Consider the following 17,250-nt stretch of genomic DNA (forward strand, 5'->3'; position numbering starts at 1 on the left):
GTTCTATTTTGAAGGAAGTTTCTCCCATGGAAAAACCCCTATTAGAATGATGTTGCTTGATGTTGTGTGAGAAGCAGATAAGAGCTGGAAATCAGAGGAGTGGAGTTGATCAGAACTGAACAAAGATTAAAGGTGATCCTTCATCACAAAATAAATTAATTTCTTATAAAGCTGTCCTTCTATTCAGTGACTTCTGCAAATTGGACATAAGGAGATGGGGTTGATAAGAAAGGACTCTATCAATCAACATGAAAACTCTACAGAAGGGGTGAAAAGTGAATAGTTATACAGTCAATATTGGGAATGGTAGATATGAACTCATGAAAATTGCATCTATCTCAATGATTCTGTCAACAGTATAAGAATCTAGATTGGAAATAAATATTTGGGCAACATTTGTACGCAAGAGGTAAACTGAAGCTAAGTCATTCTCTTCAGACCCATAAAGCCCACTATCAATAAATTCTTGAGAAATTTTAGCCAAACATCTGCATTCCTTGGGGACAGATGAGTCATCTCTCCAAGACTATAAGCAACCAGAAGTGATTTAGAAAGCCTACAGGTCATGTTTGTAATAGTGATTTAGATATATTTTGTCCATCATATCCTTTTTTTTTTTAGGTTTATATTGCTAAGGTCTAAGGCCAATGATGACATTTCTTTCTGTTAGAAATCTCTCTTTTTAAAACAATTGGAGATCCAGATATCTCTGAGAATTGTTTGACCACTAAGTTCAAATTATATCTGTCTGCAATATAAATTATTATTGGAGAAGTGGCTTTCAAGGGTCCAGTGGCTGGAATACACAAACATTGATTTAGGTCATTTCTGGCAGTTATTGAACAAAAGATTGAAATGAAGAGAGTGTTCATCTATCTAAGAGGCTAATGGTGTCACAGGGTCAAACCCCGGCCCAACCATTTAACCTCATATTTGAATTTATATCTTGAGAACAAGACTTAAAAAAAAACAACCAAACAAGCAAGACTTACAATGCCTAGGAGAAAGGATGCATATGTTTTGAACCTTGAAAGAACATGAAAGTCCATACTAGCGGTTCTATTTTAATCGTGTAGGATCTGTATGTATTATCAGTCCCTGGAGAACATCCTGCTTTGTAAACTAGAGAAGCAATGAAAGAGAAGAAGACTGCACAAAACGGATTGACGCCGTGGCTGAAAAAACAGACTCAAACATAAGAATAAGTGTGAGGATTGCACAAGACCACGTGGTGTTTCATTCTGTGTACATAGCGTCACTGTGATTCAGACCTGACTCCATGGCACCTAGCAACAACATCCATATTCAAACAATTTAGATACACCCATATTCCAAGATAATAATACTGAACTAACTTCTTCAGCCCTAATTTGGAGCTATAATATAGACATAAGGTTATAAAATGAAGTTGAGCCTTGACACTAAGTGTGAAGTTGTCAGTTGCTATCAAGTAATCTCAGACTGATAGTTTTATGTGTAGCAGAAAAAAATCTTATGCAAAACAGAATGAAAGACTGCCTGGTCTTGTGTCAGCCTCACAGCCATGGCTATGTTTGAGCTCATTGCTGCAACCAGTGTGTTAGACTATGTTTTTGAGGGTCTTCCTCTTATGCACTGATCTTCCACTTTGCCACACATGATGAAAGATTGGGCCCTCCTGATGACATGAGTGAGATGATGTCTCATGCTCTCCCTTCCAAGAAACATTTTTTATGCATTTCTTTCAAAACAGATTTGTTCATTCTTCTGGTATTTTCAGTATGATTTGTCACAATTTCATGATGCTAGTTCCCTATTAAATTTCATGTTTACATTGTCCAACTTTCACACACATATGTGGAGATTGAAAACATCGTGGCTTGGGTCAGCGGCATCTTAGTCATCAAAGTAACATCTTTGCCTTTTTAGATATATGTTCCCATTTATTATCTTAAAAAGGAACAAGCGGTCTTTTCCATAATGCAGTTATTTTAGCTATTTGTTATTAGAGGATCTTGAGCCGGTGAACCTAAGGTGACCCTTTGGAGAGACATGAACCATCCAGCACAGGATTTTAGTTTTCGAGTAGGAAAAACCTACCCACTTCAACGTGGTTCATCCAACCTAAGTGAAAAGCAGCAGAAACCCGCACTGTGTGGGATTTGGCCCTGTGTGTCTGCAATCAGCATGTTAAAATAAAGAAGGTTGCTTAAATTTTTGCCATTTGTATGATATTCTCTTCCTGGTCTCCTTGGGCTCAGTCCAGAGAGTTGCTTTAAGGAGAATATGGTTTTACCAGTTCAAATCAGGCTTCTGTGAAAGAATTTCACTTTGAACACAAAGAAACTTCCTGATAACGCTTGACCGAGGTTGAAGATGGTGTTGATGCCACCTTGACCAACAGAAATAGCTACCACTGCTTATCGCTAGCACTCTTGACAAGCGCTTCAACCTCCATAACCCAGGTGCAAAGAGACCGAATGAGCCACCAGAAGTATTTAATTAGTTAGGACTTGTCATCTCTGCCCCATTGCCTTTTTGAGATTTCAAGATTTTGTTTCTCACTTTCTATATCACTAAAATAAAGCAGCGAATGAGCCCAAGAGCTACAGGAAATCCATGATATTGAAATCTGTCTCTTCACAAACTTTGGAGATTTCCTTTTTGAATTTCAATTTGACATTGCTACATTTGTGTTTTTGTTTTTGTTTTTACCCTTAACTCCCTTTGAAAACTATGGCTTAGTGGTTACCATTCCACATAGGATTCTGTAGCTTTTATTGCTTGTTTTATTTCCATGGACTCTGTGGGATGCAAATATTCATCAGATTGAGTGTGGAATCATGCACATAGCTACCATTAGTCCTCTTAGGACTGCACATCAAATCCTCTAAGCAGAGCACTGAGAAGATATCTACTTTATGAGAAACCTGCATTAGTGGCAGGAAGACATGGCTAAATGACAGATTTTCAGCTATTTCAAGGAACGAGGGCTACACTTCATGCAAGTTAATGCTTATTAGTGTTAGAATTTTTATTTATTTATTTTTGAAGGTGACCCTTTCAGCCTACCCTCAGATGCAGCAGTGTATCATCCCCATCAGTGAGGAATTGTGGAATTGTGGTTTGCACTTGTGAAACATGGAATTGCTTAATGACTGCAAGGAGAGAAAACAGTATTACTAGTGACCTAGAGATCACTACTGGTTAAGTGACTTGAGTATTTTTCTGATGTTCTCTGCTATGGAGAAGATAATAGATATAGGTTGTCCTCCACATTCATGATTTCCAATTAAAATTATATGAAAGATTATTTGAATGTTGATTATGGTAGATACTGAGCTCAAGGCAGTGAAAAGACCTCTTAAGCATAGTGAAAAACATCTTATAATTAAAAACTGAAAGCAAGTGTGATGATTAGGTTCACAGTCATGGATATACCACTATAGAAATGCCCTGTGAGCCGGTAGCACTTCTGAAAAGACAGCTATGGTGTTCTTCTACTTGATGTTTGGGTTAATGGCTTTGGCCTAACAAATGTTCATGATGGACTCGCTGGAGGCTCATCCCATGTAATGACATGTAAATGGATTTGAGTTACCACTTTAATCTTTAGTTTTCCACAATCTGGGTGTTTAGGATTTGGACACTGGTACTGTTCCCTTTTATAGATGTGGATGTTATTATTAGCTATCTTTGAATAGCACAGATTGGTGTGCTTCTTCAGTGTGGACTTAGGTGACTCCTCACGTGGCTGCTTATTTTGCAACAAGCTTTTAAGACTCCTGAGGCTATTTATTATTCATTATAGCTGGACACCATCTAGTTTCTTCACCACACTCTGCTTTGGCATCCATGTCTTCAGTGATCTCTTCATGGGGCAAGTTCTATGTGTGGTGAGCATTGTAAAGGGGATGTTAGCAACTGTACTCGGGCCAGAATGTAACATCTGGTCATTTTAACTTCATACAAACCCAATGTGAATTTGTTCTAAACTTTTAATATTCTCTGGACATTGTTGATGGATCCTTGCTTGGTGTCTGCCCTCGTATACGTAAACTGAGATTGGAGGCATTACAAAGATAGTAATGGGATTGATGGCTACCTGGGAACATGGAGGGAAAGGAAAGGGGAAATGGGAAATCAACATCAATGTGTAAAAGAAAGGGGGTGGGGGTCCAAAGTCTATTGTGACCATGACTGCACAGCCTTTCTTGATATGATAGAACCATTGAATTGTATGATATGTAATTATAACTCAATTAAAAATAAAATAAAATAAAGGTCTTCTCCTAAACTCTTTTAGCAACATAATTCAGCATGATTGTATTTTAAGCAAGACTTGATATTTATGAAGGTTTTTTTAAGAATTCAGAATTAATATTGTCATTATCTCCCTAGAGGACATGGAAAGATAAGGTGGCTTCAGCTGTAGCAGGAAAACATCATATAACGTTGGTGGTTGAGTAAGGACAGTGAGCAATGTGGAGATTAAGCACTTTCTTGAATTCCTGCACTGTGATGTGGGAAAGGCTTGGTGTCTTAGGAAGGTTTAGATAAAAATAGGACAGATCCAGGGATTTAGGGTCCTAGAGCCTTACTCATTTGGGTAATATTCTATCAAGACAAAAACCAAGAAGTAAGATGCAATTAGGATAGTCTTGAAAGAGAAAAAGACATAAATATTGTCTATAAAACTTGTGGAAGTTAAGTGTATTTGTTAGGGACAGATTAATATGCTGTAACAAAAATATGGGTGTTTACTTAACTTTATCTTTGTTGCAATTGTATTCCAAAGATGTGGCGAGAGGGGCTGGGGGTTGAGGACATAGAGCTGCTTTGTACTATAAAAATCATTCAAGGTCCAAGGCCAATAGGTCAGCATGTCCATCCCACATATCTAGTTCTCATCTCTGAATCCAAGGTTGCTTTTGCTGTCGCTGTTCTTTAGTCAGTTGGACGGGTACAAGAAGAGTCCAGGGCAAGCATCTCTATGGGAAAAGCCTGGTAGTTACTCTCACCCATTTTGTACACATACCATTGACATGGATGAAGTCACAGGCTTTCTTTAACTGCAAACCAATCTGAGAAATGCAGGGTGTCATAAAGAATACATGGGTCAGCTAAACATGACAAGATTATGGTGGAAATTTCTCTCACTGAGACTAGAAAAAGGTATGTCGATATTGGCGGAGGAGACAGACAATGTTTTTCCCTAAGGATAATGGTAGTCCTGTTCATCCTGCCTTTAGTGATTTAGAGACCAGTCACAATATAGAGCACAAAATCTTTGTTTCGTACTAGGGCTAAGAAGTATATCGCTTCTTAAAGAATCCCGTTTGAACCTCTACCTACGCTTGAAATTTATGTAAGATCCGAGCAAGGTATTGTTGTCTCTTTGTTACCTATGATAACAGTGTATTCAATGATTACTCAAGTATGCATATTTTTCTTTGCCTTTTAAATTGCTATAGCTCAACCTAATTGGATTCAAAAAATAAATGATATCCACGTGGCCATGGAAGAAAATGTCTTTTGGGAATGCAAAGCAAGTGGAAGGCCCAAGCCTACATACAGGTGGCTAAAAAATGGTGAACCACTCTTAACTCGGGTAAGAAAATAGATGATAATTGTGCCTTAATGTGGACTGCAGTGTTTTGTATGGACTTATTGCGATGAAAACAGGAAAATGATGAGTTTTTTTCAAAGATAATATGCAGCCAATTGGTCATAATAGTGGAAAAGTGAAAGTGAATCCTGTTGATGCAAACAAAATACATGCAGGTCCAGTTTTTCAGCCTCCTTCAATTAGGTACCTAAAACGGAATTTTAGTCTTCACAGACTAACCGTGGCTTCACTAATGGGAAGTTACACAGAATATCTACAACCTGTAGCTTTGATGAGATGCAAATATGTGAATACAATATGAAAGAGTGAGTCACTGACCAATGAGTGACCTGCTGGCATCTGTTATAAACTCCTTTGTGTTCCTTCAAAATATGGAGTATACATTCAAGTGAATGTAATCCTATCTGGGATTTTCTTTGTGATGCTATTAAGGCCATGCCAGTGCAGGGTATCCCTGAAACTAATAAACTTTGAGATGTAAAAGAAGCAGAGTAGACATAGGAGTATGGAAAGATGCATACACAGGGAAGATCAATGCAATGTAAAGATTGCTGCTCTGTATTAGGCTGACTTCACTAAAGAAGCAAAACTAGTGACACATATGTGTGTCCATATATATGTAGCTAAAGAGAAATAGATACACACACATATATATATATATATTTATATATACTTATGGATTCATATTAAGAAAATGTAGAAGCAGGTGAATATAAACCAGGAGAGTGTCAGGTCTGTGATTGAATGTTAAGCTGAAGACTTCTCCTGACTGGAGCGGCTGTGGGGGCTGACAAACCCAAGATAAACACAAGCCTATAGCTGAAGATTCAGAAGAATCTAAAGTCGGCAATTCAGATTGTGACTATAGAACTGAATAAACCCAAGATTATCAAATCAATACAATGGAATAGTGCATGATTCCAAACAAAAACTATATGTCACTGGTGTATCCTCTCACCATACATATTCAATCTGCATGTTGACCAAAAAATCAGAGAAGTTGGAGTATATGAAGAAGAATGCAGCATCAGGATTGGAGGCTTATTAACACCTGCAATATGCAGATGACAACCTTGCCTACTGAACGTGAGGAGCACTTGAGGCACTTGCTGATGAAGATCAAGGATTGAAGCTTTCAGTATGGATTACAACTCAAGGCAAAGAGGATTACAACTGGACCAATAGGTGATATTTGGACAAATAGGTAATATTATGATAAATAGCAAAAAGGTTGACATTGTCTATGATTTCATCTTGCCTGTATCCACAATCAAAGCTCATTGAAGCAGCAGCCAGGAGACCAAAAAATTAGTTGCATTAAGTAAATCCACTGCACAAGACTTCTTTAAAGTGTTGAAAAGCAAGAATGTTACTTTGAGGACTAAAGTGTGCCTGACTTAAGCCATAGTATTTTCAAATGTCTCATATGCAAGTGAAAATTAGACATTGAATATGAAAGACTGAAAAAGAAGCAATGCATTTTCATTGCAGTGCTAGAGAAGAATATTAAATGTATCATGGACTGCTAAACGAACAAACAAGTCTGTCTTGGAAGAAGTGCAGTCAGAGTGTCCCTTAGAAGTAAGGATATCAAGACTTTATCTCACATGCCTTGGACATATTGATAGGAGATACCAGTCCCTGGGGAATGACATATTTGGTAAAGTGCAGGGGCAGCAAAGGAGAGGAAGGCTGGCAAGGATATGGATTGATACAGGACTGCAACAGTGGGTTTAAGCATAGGAATAAGAGTGAGGAATCCACAGAATTGAGCAACGGTTCATTCTGTTGTGCATACTATCATTATGGATTGCAAGTGACTTAATCAAACCTAACAACAAGGTTGGCAGCTCAGATGGCAGGCTTCTGAGGACTTCCAGGATTGACAGTCAATATGACGGGATGTTTTCTCAAGTCCAACGAACCAGGGATTAATGAACCCCGGGTGCAGGGTCCAGGCCCAAGCCAAAGCACACAAGATTCCACCCCCCCCCACCCCAACACTTAAAATGTCCACTTCTAGGGAGCAAGCCACACCCCCTGGGAAACTTCCTTTCAATGGACTGCACCAGGCCTGTGGCCCAAGGAAAGGTGTTGTATATCCCACTCTAATCTTCATACAACGGATTCTCTACTCATAGCACATTCCATTAAGGAGGCAATGACATTGTGTTAGGCCATGAAACTGACTGGGTCTTAACTGGCAAACTACTGAGAATCCAGGCCTAATCCTGAGACTACAAAACCTTACGATCACCTATGAATATTATTTTAACATGGCCGTTTCAAAACAGAAAGAGGAGACTTTTTTCAATTCACAAAGTCAGCAAAATAGATAAGAATTTTCTTGCAGACCTGGCATCTCTAATGTGGACATCTAGTCTCCTAAGCTGTGAGAAAATACATGTTAGTTTATTCAGACAATCCATTTGGTATTGCTGTCATAGCAACATTAAAAAACTAAGACAATGATCAAATTCCCATCCCAATGTGGTTATGTGATGTTCTTCATCCTGAGAGACTTATGGACAAGGCCAGACAGTAAGTTCACCATTTAAACACCCACGTGGCCTCAAACAGGCAGTAACAACAGGTTCAAACCCAAGATTAATAGTTCTATGACACACGAGTAGAGCAGATGATGAGTGAGAGAGAAGACTCCAGTCTGGAGGGCTGGAGCCAGGCTATGGGTGCTGAGAGTGCCTGTACAAGGTGAAAAAAAATGCTGTAGGGCATTCCTGCCTAATGCCGCAACCCTTTAATACAGTTCCTCATGGTGTAGTGAGCCCCCAAGTATAAAATTATTTTGTTGCTAATTCATAACTGTAATTTTGCTACTGTTATGAACTAGGTGACCCCTGTGACCCCCAAAGAGGTAGCAACCCACAGGTTGAGAACCGCTGCTCTAGGGCAACAGTAGAAATGCCAGGAGGTGAAGACCTTTTGACCTATTGCTATCAGCTGAAAGCAGGACCAGACAACTATCTGGCTTGATCCGATGCTGCAGTGTAGTGTAAGAGAGGTGGTAATGGTGTAAGAGAGGAGGTAAGGACTGAGCCACAGCTGGGAACTGGAACTGCAGCGAGTCCCCTTTCACCACAGGGTAGGACTTCTGACAGGTCATGTTTCAGCCTGTTTCTGGACTGGTGGCTCAGGGCACTAGGTGTAAACAGCCACAAGGTTGCTAAAAATGGGATGTGACAGTTACATAATCTGCTGTCAATTTGAAAATACTAAGAGTGAAGGGGTGGAGTCTAGCCTATCAATCAGGTCGCAGCTTGATGACCTCATTTGGAGGCACTATGGAGATAAATGGCTCACTGGATGTGGGACACAGATTCTCCCTGAAAGGCGTTCCTGTTGACAAGACACATGGAGTTATAGTGATAGCAGCCAGAACCTTGGAGCTGGAGGAGCCATATGGAGACCCATGCCAGTGCTGAGATGCTTCCACCACCACTGGATCTACAAGGCTTTCCACCCACTGGCCTGTGATTATCCTGTACTTGATGTCATTGTGTGTGTTGCATCAGAATTAAGAAGAATTTATAGATTAGTATTGGACATATGGCCTACTATTGGACTTATGAACTTGATCTGGACTGGGCTGGGCTGGTTTCTTAATTACAATTATTCTTTATATAAAGCTCTTTCTTATACACATATGAGTATCTATGTGAATTTATCTCTCTAGTCTACCCAGACTAATGCAAGGGAGTAAGAGATAAAACCAACAAACAAAAACTTCCTTTCAAAATACACCTGCAAACCAATATTTTGTGAGACACATGAAGAAAAATCAATGGACTAGTATACCAGAGAAATAGTTAAGTTTGCTCCAGAAGAATAAAGGGTGCCCTAGTAGTACAGAGGTTAAGCACTCAGCTGCTAGCTAAAACATTTGTTGTTCAAATTCTCAGCCATTCCATGGAAGAGAGATGTCTGCCTCTCTAAATATTACATCCTGGGAACCCGATGGAGCAGCGCTGCCCTATCCTGCAGGATCACTCTGAGGTGGATTCAACTCAGTGGCAATGAGTTTAAGGAAGCTCATAAAGATAAATGAAGAAATCATGTTCATAAAAGTAAACAAGGCATTAAAATAGATAAACATCACCAGATATATATCTGGTATAATCATTCCAATGAAATACTCAATATTTCATGTGAGAAAAAAAACTACTCCTACTGCACATATTTTCTATGATGGTTGTGCTATGTTATAGAATATTAACCATATATATTTTATATGAGAGTGGTGCTATGGTATAGGATATTCACCAAGTATTGGATAGGTGTGCTTCTGAAACAAATTTAGCAAGTGCTAGCAGGTATTCAAAGGAGCCCGGGTGGCATAGTGGCTACAAATTGGGCTGCTAGCTACAGGACAGCTGTTTGAAACCACCAGCCACTCCTCAGGAGAAAGATGGGGCTTTCTTCTCCCATAAACAGTTACAGTCTCATAATCCACAGGGGATTACCTATAGGTAATCTACCTACCCTGTCCTATAGGGCCATTATGAGTCAGAATCAATTCAATGGTAGTGAGTGGGAATCTGTGTAAAAGAACACAATGCACAGTGGGTTAAGTTTTGGGCTACGAACCAAAACGAAATCTTTCAAATGCACAAGAGAGAGGAGGCTGTCAGCTCCCACATGTCTTTACAGCTGTGGAAGCCCTGCGGATCATTTCACTTTGACCTCTTAAGGTCACCATGAGTCAGAATCCACTTGCCGACAGTGGGTTGGGTTTTTGTTTTTAATTGAACATGTATTAACACTTTACATACATTATATTTACAAGAAACTTTATGAGGTAATTGTTTTACAGACAAGGAAAACTAAAACCAAGCAATTTGCCTAAAGTCAAATTGTTAGTAACAGAGCTTGGATTAAAATATCTGAAACTATGGAGGTATGAAAATTTTGTCTGGGAAAAGGATAGAGAAGGAGGAACTGTGACACAGAGTCTCTGGGAGCAGCCTCTGACGGATTTGCAAACCTGAGGTTATCAGACAGCTTTCTGAGGAATTTCATCTGCAAGGGAGCCAGCGGAAACAGTATTGGGCAAAGAGAAAAGTTAAACCTTGATGACTACAACAGAGGCCTCCTGGGGGTGCCCAGAATGCCCAACAAAATGGAGTAAGTCCCCAAGAAAGAAATCCGAGTGAAGTCAAGGGAGAGGAGGAGCTTGGAGTGAGGAACAGATGTCCAATTTCGTTTTCCTGATTGTATTTCCCCAGTGAACTTCAAATATTAGGAAGTTGACATTTTCCCTAAGCTCCAAGTGGAGCACCCCCTCATGGTTTTCCCTTTGTGCTCCAATAGCTTCCTGCTTAGCCCTCCCTGAGAAGGGGGCCGGCTCTGAGGAACAAAACTGCGCAGACAGTAACGTGCAAGTTTTTTTTCGAACAGTTGCTCAGAGCAGATACCCAGTGCGAATGGGCACAGCTCTGCCTCCATAAGCCCCTGTCACATCACGGACACCCCCTCTGACTCTAAGGGGCCCTCTGGGTTTCCTGATTCTCACCACCATGAAAGCCAAATTCAAACAAATTGCTAGAGTGGAAGTGACCAGGTAAAGGATTTTCCTCTTTTTACTTAATGCAAAGGAACCCGAATGCCTAGATTTGATCAAAACCCAATAAAGTGTCTACTCAGCTGAATTGCAACCCTACGGCACACGGAAACCCAGCCTTTCTTTAAATAGTCTTTTTTTTCAAATGGCACCTCTCCTGAGGAGATCTTTGTGGTACTTATGAAAATTGATAATACACATTACGTATCCTCAGGCTGACAAATGAGAATAGTCCCCTGTTCCATCATTGACTTTGCTTTCCTCAGGTTGGCTACCAGCAGATGGTCCTAAACTTAAATCATGTCACTGACAGCAATAAAATAAAGGAGCATTAAATTATTAATACCTTTTTTTTAGTTTAGTAAACCTCAGCCAATATACAATGCTTCCCTCTGCATCATCTGAGTTTACACTCCTATTAACCTTCAAAAGTGTTGCCTGCTCATAACTTGAGTATTTAAAATGCTTTAAACAGTAGATTTGGTTGTATTTTTCCCCTAGTTAGCATAATGCCTTAGAGAAAGAAAGCATTTTAAATTTCAAATTCATCTATTAGAAAGGATATTAATCTGAATGGTTTCACTATTAAATCAATGAGAACTTGAGAGAATCCTACAATTAAAATTTCATTTACCAACTGCTATACCATTGTTTTATTTAGCATCTGACCTGCCACAAATTGAGTTGACAGATAAATAGATCATGTTATGTAAATCATGTACATGACAGCATTTTCTTCCCATTAATCTCCCTGGATGTAAGACAGAGCAAACTTGCCTGAAGGTCTTGGTGTGGAAAGTCATTGTTTTTGTGTTCTTTTTCTGCTTTCACAGGGTAGGATTCAAATTGAGCAAGGACTGCTCAACATCACAGTAGTGAGCCTCTCCGATGCTGGCATGTATCAGTGTGTGGCAGAAAATAAACATGGAGCTATCTTTTCCAGCGCTGAGCTCAGTGTTGTAGGTGAGTCTCTTTACAGAAAAGAATTGATGAATGAACGCATGGTTTGTTCAATACACGTAAAAGGGTAAAGAAATCTTCAGGTAGAAAATGTTGCTCTAGAATTGGAAAATTCAGTCTACCAGCAATAAGAAGACACCACTTTCTTTTTTTTTAAATCATTTTTTGGGGGCTCATACAATTATCATAATCCATACATCCATTCATTGTGTCAAGCACATTTGTACATTTGTTGCCATCCTCATTCTCAAAACATTTGCTTTTTACTTGAGCCCTTAATATCAGCTCCTTATTTTCCCCCTCTCTCCCCACTCCCTCCTCCCCCATGAACACTTGATAATTTATAAATTATTGTTATTTTGTCATATCTTACACTGTCAGACATCTTCCTTCACCCACTTTCTTTTGGAAGACACCACTTTCTAAATCAACCTCTTCTGATGCTCACAGTAGGTAGCGCAGTTCCCCGGACCCTCATTTTTATTCCTCTATCCGCAATAGAGCAATGTTTCTGAAATGCTTTACAGTGTGCTGCTACCATGTTGCTTTGGTACAGACTTCAACCTGGAGTGAGAAAGAGCTGACTGGAAAGGTTTTCTTGAACAGCTGGCAATGTGAAGCCTCATTCCTTCCATGCTTGGTCTTCCTGGTCCATCTCTCCAGCTGTAGCTTGCCCTGCATGCCCCTTCCTTCGTCTTCTTTAGCCACACTGACCATTCTGTAATACATTAACAGTGGGAAATACTGGAGGCTTACTGCACATGGGGAGCCTGTAAATGGATACGGGGCTTCTACTGTCATCCATATTCCTCTGAAAACCACGTGTTCAGAATTTAAACCCTGATACAATTCCCTCCCCTGGATTTTATTATTTACAATCCTTGAATCACACAGGCTGGTATACTTCTTCCATGGACTTAGTTGGTGCTTCACTTAGATGACTGCTTGTTTGAAGACAAGCCTTTAAGACCCCATATCTTCAGTGCTGTCCTCATGAGGGTGTGTATCAAGTAGGTCGATGGCATAAGAACTAATTGTTCTTAGGTTAGGGCTACAATTAAGTGTGAGCCCCAAATCCATTCATATACATATACATTTACTTTAGCAACATCATTATCATTTTATGATAGAGAACATTATAAATCCTCCCCATGAGGCATAAAATACTTCTATTCATACTATCATAAATTGTATAAAATTTAAACTGCTTTTACTGCTCCTTTATAACAAAACCCACAGGTGCATTTTATATCTGTTTGTCTGTCGCTATCGCATTTTAATTTTCCATGGAGTCAAGGATCATGTTTAAGTCACCATTTTAATGCAGTATTGACACACATGACAGCCACTCAAGAAATGTCTCAAGAGTGGATGTGTTAAGTGGATTAAGTAGTTGAGGGTCTCTTTAAAGGATGAAAAGTTGCGGGCTACTAACCACAAAATCCAAGGTTCAAATCCACCAAATTCTTTAAGGGATAAAAAAACGAGACTATCTGCTCCCATAATTTACAGGCTTGAATTTCTATCCAGAGTCACTATGAGTCAGTAGACTCAAAGGCACTGGGTGGCTTCAGTGAATGCAGCAATACGTTAAAGAATAAGGTCAGTAAATTGATAAATTTTGGGCACTAAAAATATTTTAAATGGTCCAGGTTGTATGTGTCCCATAGAAAAATTCTAGTGTTAACATCAGATTTTTATTCTTCTGAGGAAAGACAGAGATGATAATAAGAACACCATAAAAATATAAATTATTCTGACACTGCCTCCTCTTTCAGAAGACAATAGCAGTGGTTCTCTTTGGTTTAAACATAATAGAAAGATTCTGAATAAGCAGCACACAAAGGGAAGTAATTCCTATAAATCCTAATGATCAGCACAGTTTCCACGTGTAAACTTTCCCTGCTACGAAGCTCTTTGTGCTGTCCAGCATGTGTAAGTAGATGCTCTTGGAAGGAGATGGAAGTTGAATGTCATTGTGTGCTACACAAGATGAAAAAGAAAGGGACAGCTTTTATGACTTCTCATCAACTTCTTCGCCTTGGACAACATCCCTATCCCATGACAAGAATCTGTGACTGCTCGCAGGGTTGTAGTCTTTCCCAAAGAAGCCTAGGAACTGTTCTGTGCTCCTTGAATAATGATTAACCTGCCTTGGCCTATTGTGGAAACTTGGACTTTTCGAAGACCAAACATCTATTTGCACCACTCTATAATCCCTTTACAGTAAGCATCCCTTTACACCACTCTATAATCCCTTTACAACTTCATCCAGGAAAAGTATGATTGTTTCACCCTGCCCAGGTTTTGCTTTACTTATTTGTGTTAGCCGGAGTAAACTAGGGAAGCAAATTCATAGAGCCTCATATGTGTATAAGAAATAGGTTTATATACAAGAGCAATTGAATATTGAGAAAACATCCTAGCCTAGTCCAGATCAAGTCCATAGTCCAATATTGTCCATAGGTCTGATACCAATCTATAAAGTCCTCTTCAGACTCACAAATGACATGCAATAATGCCGAATGCAGGCTAATCACAGGCCAGTCAGTTGGAAGTCTTAAGGAATCAGCGGGATTGTAAGCATCTCACTGCCCAGCTCCCAGCGCTGCATCAGGGTAGGTCCATGTGGCTTCCCATCAGAAATGTCTCACAGGGAGTCAGACTTGTTAGTAGAGTCTCCAAGGGAGTCCCTCCAGGGAGGAAAAACGAGTTCCCAGAATTCTCAGGAGAAACCATGCCCACACAGAGGCCTCATTGGTTATATCTTGATTGACAGACCAGACTCCACCCCTTCACTCATAAGCCTCTCAAATTGATACCAGATTATGTAGCTACCACATTATTAGTACTGAGTACTACATTTTATAATTTGATGATAAAAAGCATAGAATTTTCCTCTGAAAAGAAACTTGTTCTTTATTCAACCATGTGTCAACTGACCCACTGGCCCACAGTCTTCCAGTAGTTTCTGACGCAGCAACCCTCTAGGACAGAGTAGAATTACTCCCTAAGGTTGATCAAATGGCAAACCTTTATGGGAACAGACAGCTTCATCTTTCTTCTATGGAGAGATCTGCTTGGTTTGTACCACTGACCTTTCAGTTAGCAGCCCAATACTGATCCCATGTCACAACGAAAGTCCCACATGTCAGTTCATTGGGAGAACACTAAAGCTGAGAAAGGGTGGCCTAATGAATAAATCATCTAAAACCCTTTTCAGGAGTATTTGCCAATTTACAAGGCAGATGACTCTTTTCTAATTTTAAAGGGTGATTTTAGCCCTTTAATAAAATATGGAAATTTGATAATAATGAACGAATGACTGCAATGAGATGAAAAAATGCATCACATCTGAAATGGACAGCATATAAACCTAAAAGGGTAACATAAGTTGATAATTAATTTTGGGTGAGTAAATGGGGAAGCTGAGTGAAGGATACACAGGACCTCTCCCATGCTGCCTTACAACTGCCTTCTAATCTAAAATTCTCTCTAAATAAAAGGAGTGTGCTTAAAAAAATTTTAATGGAAGTTTATACTGCAAGGTAAGTTCCCATCTGACAACTTGTACACTAACTGTTTAGTGATATTGTGTCTATCATATACAGCCACATTCTCTTTAATTGTATTCTTTTTGTTCCTTTTCCAGAACCCTCATTTTCCTGCCCTCTTATCTTCTCCTCTTGGTTTTGAGTGATTGTTGACCGTTTGGTCTTATTGATGGTTTTTAAGTCAGGCACTGATGTTATAGGTAATATCCCTTATTTTGTGTGACACTCCTGTTTCACTAAAAGGTGACCTCAGATGATCGACCACCTTTTAGATTTGAAGGTTCTAGGTTTAAAGAGAATCCCAGGGTAAGAGTCTCGAGGAGTTCTCAGTTCTCAACTATTCTAAATTGTCTGGCTTTTTTTCCCCAAACAAGTAATTGAGTTCTGCTTTCCGTTTTTTCTCCCATTCTGTATGGGACAAGGAACCCCGGTGGCTCAGTGTGTTACTCATGGTCTGTTAGCTGTGCTGTCCATGATTTAGAACCATTAACCACCCCCAAGAGAGAAAGATAAGACTATCTGCTCATAAAGATTTACAACCTCAGGGACCCTCTGACCTACAGGGGTGCTGAGTCAGATTTGACTCCATGACAGAGGGTTTATAGGGATCATTTATTGTGGTCCAGTTCAGAATGGTTAGTGATGGTAGGCAGACATTATCTAGTTCTGGTCTTTGGGTAAATGATGTGCAACCCATGCAAATACATTTCTTTTCTGAGCTTCTGCTTATGTTTTGCTCTTATTGTTTTGCTTTGCTCTTATTGAGTACAGACCTATTGCTGTATCTTCAATGCTTGTCAACTTTTAAGACCCCAGATGCTACTTACTTCACTAAGATACTGATCGTGATGTTTGTGGACTGTATGCAGGTTGGTTTTAATGCTGTTTATAAGTTTTCAGTGGCTAATTCATCAGAAGTGGATAGCCTATGCCTTCATTGCAGTCAACTCTTAGTCTGGAAGATCTGCAGAAACCTGTTCACTTTGGGTAACCCTGCTGGTATTTGCTTTGGACTCTGGAGAAGGGCATCATACCTGGTAGAATGGAGGAGCAGCCAACAAAAAGGGGAAGACCCTTGACAAAAGGTCTTGACACGGGGGGGGGGGGGGTAAACAATGGGTTTGAACATAAAAACAATGGTGAGGATGACACAGGACCAAAGTGACCCATTCTGTTGCACACAGGGTTCTTATGAGTCTGCATAGACTCAATGTCACCTAGCAACAACATATACCAAGTAACTGAGTTGTCCCATGATTATAATCCTAAACTTTCAAACCATTCAAACCCATCTAGGAAGATGTTTTCAGCAGCTATTTCTTCCAAAGTGGGTAGCCTATCCTAATAGGATAAAACTAAAATGCATACAATTCAATATGTGCCACCCTTATTTAAGCATAATATTCTATAAATGAACAAAACAAAAAATATCCTATGCCTAACAATTGCAGTTAAGTAACACTTAAACTTTAATCCTATAATCCTATGAATATATTTCCTCACCTATGAAAGTTTGTAAGCCAATCTCTTCATGCCTTTATCTCCATCCC

General features: G+C 39.5%; 1 protein-coding gene across 1 annotated transcript in view; it reads left to right on the forward strand.

The window, feature by feature from the left end:
* Positions 1-17,250, forward strand: part of CNTN4 (contactin 4) — a 1,263,733-nt gene that overhangs the window by 1,016,478 nt on the left and 230,005 nt on the right. The window contains exons 12-13 of the mRNA XM_045290662.1: positions 5,454-5,590; positions 12,020-12,149. Of these exons, the coding sequence (XP_045146597.1) occupies positions 5,454-5,590; positions 12,020-12,149 (267 nt within the window). The remainder of the gene's footprint in view (positions 1-5,453; positions 5,591-12,019; positions 12,150-17,250) is intronic.

The sequence above is a fragment of the Echinops telfairi genome, unplaced genomic scaffold (assembly GCF_000313985.2).
Source record: "Echinops telfairi isolate 266 unplaced genomic scaffold, ASM31398v2 ScPeMD7_49;HRSCAF=173, whole genome shotgun sequence".
In the NCBI taxonomy this organism is placed as follows: Eukaryota; Metazoa; Chordata; class Mammalia; order Afrosoricida; family Tenrecidae; genus Echinops; species Echinops telfairi.